This window comes from Otolemur garnettii, unplaced genomic scaffold, assembly GCF_000181295.1.
Source record: "Otolemur garnettii isolate 467f Iridium unplaced genomic scaffold, OtoGar3 scaffold00031, whole genome shotgun sequence".
Lineage (NCBI taxonomy): Eukaryota > Metazoa > Chordata > Mammalia > Primates > Galagidae > Otolemur > Otolemur garnettii.
In genome coordinates, this window is record NW_003852426.1 from 738,644 (window position 1) to 744,876 (window position 6,233).

General features: G+C 49.2%; 1 protein-coding gene across 2 annotated transcripts in view; it reads left to right on the top strand.

The window, feature by feature from the left end:
• ABCF1 (ATP binding cassette subfamily F member 1) overlaps nucleotides 1-6,233 on the top strand; it is a 25,253-nt gene that overhangs the window by 14,509 nt on the left and 4,511 nt on the right. For both annotated transcript variants that reach the window (XM_023512753.1, XM_012804813.1), the window contains exons 9-20: nucleotides 597-710; nucleotides 932-1,054; nucleotides 1,728-1,828; nucleotides 1,930-2,015; nucleotides 2,289-2,428; nucleotides 2,514-2,662; nucleotides 2,975-3,058; nucleotides 3,268-3,392; nucleotides 3,861-3,973; nucleotides 4,114-4,285; nucleotides 4,434-4,508; nucleotides 4,602-4,672. In XM_023512753.1, the coding sequence (XP_023368521.1) occupies nucleotides 597-710; nucleotides 932-1,054; nucleotides 1,728-1,828; nucleotides 1,930-2,015; nucleotides 2,289-2,428; nucleotides 2,514-2,662; nucleotides 2,975-3,058; nucleotides 3,268-3,392; nucleotides 3,861-3,973; nucleotides 4,114-4,285; nucleotides 4,434-4,508; nucleotides 4,602-4,672 (1,353 nt within the window). The remainder of the gene's footprint in view (nucleotides 1-596; nucleotides 711-931; nucleotides 1,055-1,727; nucleotides 1,829-1,929; nucleotides 2,016-2,288; nucleotides 2,429-2,513; nucleotides 2,663-2,974; nucleotides 3,059-3,267; nucleotides 3,393-3,860; nucleotides 3,974-4,113; nucleotides 4,286-4,433; nucleotides 4,509-4,601; nucleotides 4,673-6,233) is intronic.

Here is a 6,233-nt window from a genome sequence, read left to right on the forward strand (position 1 = left end):
CCACCTTAGGTGTACGTGGCTGGCGCCTTAGCCGCTTGAGCCACAGGCGCTGAGCCCCGGATATTTTCTTGTTGCAGTTGTCATTGTTTAGCTGGCCCGGCTCGACTCAAACCCTCCAGCCTCGATGCATGTGGCTGGCACTATGCTATGGGTGCCACGCCAACCTTTGGCACTTTCTAATTCTGTGCTTCTACTGGATTCCTCAGTGACTATATGTTGGAGATACCTGATCTTTTCTTGTTAACGTGTAAATCACAGAAACTCATTGAATACAAGTGAAACTCTTTTGAAATTCAATTTGAATATAGCCTTCAGTTACTGTTATGTTGGAAATTATATTTATAGGGACATACCCATTGTTACATGTCATATATACAGTACTCACACCATTCATCTTATGCCATTACTGGTGGCTGAAATTGATAAAAAGACTGCAGGGAGACCTGGGAATGACAATGAATTAGGTTCCCAAGATATTTCAGGACTCCAAGTAGCAAAGGAAAGAGCTGGCTATTGAACTGGGGGGTAAAGATAGATTATATTAAATCTGAGTTCTGAAAGGCGTCCCTAATATTTACCACTCTTGGTTTTCACAGGATTCAGAAGAAGAAAGAGAAGGGGAAGAAGAGGAGGAGGAGGAAGGAGATTCTAAGGCAGATGATCCCTATGCTCACCTTAGCAAAAAGGAGAAGAAAAAGCTGAAGAAACAGGTATTACTTTGGTTCTTAGTGGTCAAAAGTAAAGGAATTTTTTATGTCAACTAGGGGACATGTGATTATGTGAGGGAAAGTAGAGCTTTAGGGGCTACAATTGGAGTAAGGAAAGAATTGCATTTTGTGAGCCTTGTCCCAGTGTCTTATGACATGAACTGTATCTTGGGGTTGGGTAACTGGTAAACTATGGCTTCACACAGCTTTTTCTTTGTTCTTAGATGGAGTATGAACGCCAGGTGGCTTCATTAAAAGCAGCCAATGCTGCTGAAAATGACTTCTCCGTGTCCCAGGCAGAGGTGTCCTCTCGCCAAGCCATGTTAGAAAATGCATCTGACATCAAGGTAAGGTCTGAAGGGGATCCTCTTGACCCCCTAGTTTAGAGAAGAGCTAGTTTTCTTATTTTCCCTGAGAGCTCTGGCAACCAAAGTGGGACATGATTGGGGAGGGAAAATTGAAGTTATTTTCCACACCATGGGACCTGCCTTGAGCAAGAAAATAGGAGGGAAATAGCGTGAAATAGATTTAGGTCGATTTAGGATGTGGGAGCCTCTCATTAGAGGCAGTGGACAGGAAAAGGGACTGGCTCTGGTGAAAGGAAGGGATTATACTGGGTATTGCTTTGTCAGAGGCTTCCCTTTAGGGAGGAAGTTGCAGCTTGTGTCCCAAAAAAAGAATTCTCGGCTCGGCGCCTGTAGCTCAAGCCGCTGAGGCATCAGCCACATACACCTAAGGTGGCGGGTTCGAATCCCCAGCCCGGGCCCGCCAAACAACAATGATGGCTGCAACCAAAAAATGGCCAGGCGTTGTGGCGGGCGCCTGTAGTCCCAGCTACTTGGGAGGCTGAGGCAGGAGGCTCGCTTGAGCCCAGGAGTTGGAGGTTGCTGTGAGCATGATGCCATGGCACTCTACCCAGGGGGATAGCTTGAGGCTCCGTCTAAAAAAAAAAAAAAAAGAAAGAAAGAATTTTCATGTGCTTGTTTCTTCCCTCTGCCGCCCCTTCCCTGATGGCTGCAGCTGGAAAAGTTCAGCATCTCGGCCCATGGCAAGGAGCTGTTTGTCAATGCAGACCTGTATATTGTTGCTGGCCGCCGTTATGGGCTAGTAGGACCTAATGGGTGAGGAGAGGAGGGGGCTGAGGTATAAAGGGGGAAGGGCCTGGAGGGAGAAGAAAAGCTTTCTCAGTGGTGACCTTGTCCTAATAACTTTTATTCCCCAGCAAGGGCAAGACCACCCTCCTCAAGCACATCGCCAACCGAGCCCTGAGCATCCCTCCCAACATTGATGTGTTGCTGTGTGAGCAGGGTGAGGCCAGAGGGCAGAATAGGGGCTTGGTGGTTAGACACTTGGGGTAGAAGAGCCAGCCAATAATGGGAACAATGGAAGCAGGGAGAGACTGAGCGCTGGAAAAAATGGGCTAAAGAAAGGAAGGGAGAACAAAAGAGGGGCTTGAAAATGTTTTATCTGGAACAAGTGCAAAGAGCTGGGTGGGATGAGGCAAACCAGAAATGGAACTTTTAAGGAATAAGGAATGAAACTCTTGGTTTTTGAGGCTAAGTGTTCTCCTTCTACCCCCAGAGGTGGTAGCAGATGAGACACCAGCAGTACAGGCTGTTCTTCGAGCTGATACCAAGAGATTGAAGCTGCTGGAAGAGGAGCGACGGCTGCAGGGACAGCTGGAACGGGGGGATGACACAGCTGCCGAGAGGCTAGAGAAGGTAGAGGAGATGGTACAGGGTTACAGGCTAAGACTTGGGTGTTCTTGGGGCCCTTGAATATATGTCCTCTTCTCTCTCCTTCCAGGTGTATGAGGAATTACGGGCTACTGGTGCAGCAGCTGCAGAGGCCAAAGCACGACGGATTCTGGCTGGCCTGGGTTTCGACCCTGAGATGCAGAATCGGCCTACACAGAAGTTCTCAGGGGGCTGGCGCATGCGTGTCTCCCTGGCCAGGTGGGCCATCCACATCACTACCCTCCCTTTCAACCTTGACCACCAGGGCCCTTTTCCTTCTTTTCCCATTCTTTCAAGCCTAGTGGGGAAATTCAAGGCCAGCTTCTCCTCCTCACTATTTATATTGTGAGAATTCAAGGTCTCGCTCCATTTTTCTCCCTACCTGGTGGTATATGTTCTCAGGAACATCTCTGAGGAGAGGTTGGACAGGAGTTTTCATAGATCCAGGCTTCTCTCAGAGGCTTCCCCTGAGGTTCTCTGAGGAAGGATCTTCCATCTCCTGACCCTACACTCCGTTACCCCACTTTATAGGGCACTGTTCATGGAGCCCACACTGCTGATGTTGGATGAGCCCACTAACCACTTGGACCTCAATGCTGTCATCTGGCTCAATAAGTGCGTTGCCCTTAATTACAATGTTTGTATCATTTGTTCGCAGTCTGCTTCCTTCCCCTTCCCTTTCTGCCCTCCTTCCCTTTAGTTCTCCACCCTGTCCTTGACAGCTCTCTATCCAGACCTTTTTGTTTCTCTCCCTGCCACTTCGTCTGCTTCCTTTGACTTCACTTCACCGTTGTGACATTCTCACACTCTTCTCTGAAACCCAGCTACCTCCAGGGCTGGCGGAAGACCTTGCTTATCGTCTCCCACGACCAGGGCTTCCTGGATGATGTCTGTACTGATATCATCCATCTCGATGCCCAGCGGCTTCATTACTACAGGGGCAATTATAGTAAGTACGATCGTATGTGGGTGGAGGGAAAAGATGGAGCCTCAAAAAGAGGCTCAGAAGTAAGGGAGAGTCCATTTAGATGTTTAGAAAAGCTAGATCTTGGGTGGTGCCTGTGGCTCAGCAGGTAGGGCGCCAGTCCCATATACCTGGAGTGGTGGGTTCGATCCCGGCCCCACCCAAACAGCAACAAAAAAATAGCTGGGCATTGTGGTGGGCCCCTGTAGTCCCAGCTACTTGGGAGGCTAAGGCAAGAGAATCACTTAAGCCCAAGAGTTTGAGGTTGCTGTGAACTATGATGCCACAGTGCTCTACCAAGGGCGACATAATGAGACTCTCTGCCTCAAAAAAAAGAAAAGCTAGATCTTGTCAGAATTCTGACAGTGATGCCCACCCCCATCCTCACCAGTCCTTGTTCCTCTGCTGGGAGAGGAGCAACCATTGATGCCCATTCCATTTTTTCTGCAACAGTGACCTTCAAGAAGATGTACCAGCAGAAGCAGAAAGAACTGCTGAAGCAGTATGAGAAGCAGGAGAAAAAGTTGAAGGAGCTGAAGGCAGGGGGCAAGTCCACCAAGCAGGCAGTGAGCACAGACGGACATCCTGGACTGGGTGTTGCTTTTCTCTTATGACAGTGGAGGAAAGGGGGACTCTGGGAAGCTAGCTTGCATTTCAGGGAATTCTGTGCAGGGTGTGAATTTTTCCCTTTTTTCTTCTTCTTTAGGAGAAGCAAACGAAGGAAGCTCTGACTCGAAAGCAGCAAAAGTGCCGACGGAAAAACCAGGATGAGGAATCCCAGGAAGCGCCTGAGCTCCTGAAGCGCCCCAAGGAGTACACTGTGCGCTTTACTTTCCCCAATCCCCCACCACTCAGCCCTCCTGTGCTGGGTCTGCATGGTGAGTGCCACAGATTCCCAGCATAAGCATGTGCATCCCGACTTCTCCACCAAGGCTGGGGCTGTTCCTTTTCTCAAAGCCCAGGACATCAGGGAGACTTTGAGGGGCACTGAAAAGAATATAAATTGCTTCTTTTCCTGGCTCTCAGGTGTGACATTTGGCTATGAGGGGCAGAAATCGCTCTTTAAGAACCTGGACTTTGGTATCGACATGGACTCAAGAAGTAAGTTGTCAGTGGTTCAGGGATGTGGAGCAGGAGCCATAGCAAGAGTCTCTGAGCACTTGTTAGTCTGACAACGTATCTTCCTTCTCACAGTTTGCATTGTGGGCCCTAATGGCGTGGGGAAGAGCACTCTCCTCCTGTTGCTGACTGGCAAGCTGACACCGGTGAGTCGTGCAGCCAGAAAAGAGCATGAGAAGTCTGAAGACACAGTTGCCCACCAGAGGCTAGAATCAGGGAGCTTTTCAGCTGTGGAGAGTTAAATACAGAAGTTATCATAGATGATTTATTTCCCTAAAAGGGGCTGTAGAGGAGTTTAGATGGGTTGAGGAAGGAGAGCTAGGAGAATCAGAGTTGGAGGGGTGGGCACCCTTATGTGTGTTTGGTTATGCATATATATTAAACAGTGTATGTCCATCACAGAATGATTAGACATTGTATAAGCCAATAGAAAAATCTTGAAGAAACCAATATTAATGTTTTAAAAAAAAATGGGGGGCTCGGTGCCTGTGGCTCAAGTGGCTAAGGTGCCAGCCACATACACCAAAGGTGGCAAGTTCGAATCCAGCCCGGGCCCGCCAAACAACAATGACAGCTGCAACCAAAAAATAGCCAGGCATTGTGGTGGATGCCTGTGGTCCCAGCTACTTGGGAGGCTGAGGCAGGCGACTTGCTTGAGCCCAGGAGTTGGAGGTTGCTGTGACCTGTGATGTCACAGCACTCTACCCAGGGGACAGCTTGAGGCTCTGTTTCAAAAAAGAAAAATGAGGGCAGTACCCATAGCTCAGTGGGTAGGATGCGGCCACTTACACCGTGGTTGGCGTGTTCGAACCTGGCCAGGGCCAACTAAAACCACAATGACAACTGCAACAACAACAGCTGGGTGTTGTGGCAGGCGCCTGTAGTCTCAGCTACTGGGAGGCTGAGGCAAGAGAATTGCTTAAGCCCAAGTTTGAGGTTGCTGTGAGCTGTGACACTGCAGCACTTTACTGAGGGTGATGTAGTGAGACTCTCTCCTAAAAAGGAGGTGGGGGGGGGCTATTAGGCAGTGGAGCTCACGCCTGTAATCCTAGCATTCTGAAAAGCTGAGGTGGGTAGAGCTCAGGAGTTTGAGACCAGGCTGAGCAAGAGTGAGACCTGATTTTTACTGAAAAAAATAGAAGAAAACCAGACAGGTGGTGTGGTGGGCTCTGGTAGTCCCAGCTACTCAGGAGGCTAAGCAAGAAGATTGATTGCCTGAGCCCAGGAGATAAAGATTGCTGTGTATTATGGTGATGCCTCAGGACTCTGCCTAGTGCGACAGAGAGATTCTGTCTTCAAAAAAGGGTTTGGGGGGGGGGGCTGTTGTTTGAATTGATTTATAGCCAGCTTTTCCCATAATATACATAGACCAGGCTGGGCGCAGGGGCTCACACCTGTAATCCCAACACTTTGGAAGGCAAAGGCAGGAAGATCATTTTAGGCCAGGAGTTCTAGACCAGCCCAGGCAACATAATGAGATGCTGTCTCTAAAACTGAAAAAATTAGCCAGATATGGTGGTTTGTCTATAGTCCCAGCTACTGGGGAGGCTAAGGTGGGAGGATTGTTTGAGCCCAGTAGTTGAGGGTGCAGTGATCTGTCATTGTGCTGCTGCATTCTGGTCTGAGTGGCAGAGCAAAACCCTCCCTCTTGGCTCGGCGCCTGTGGCTCAAGCGGCTAAGGCGCCAGCCACGTACACCTAAGGTGGC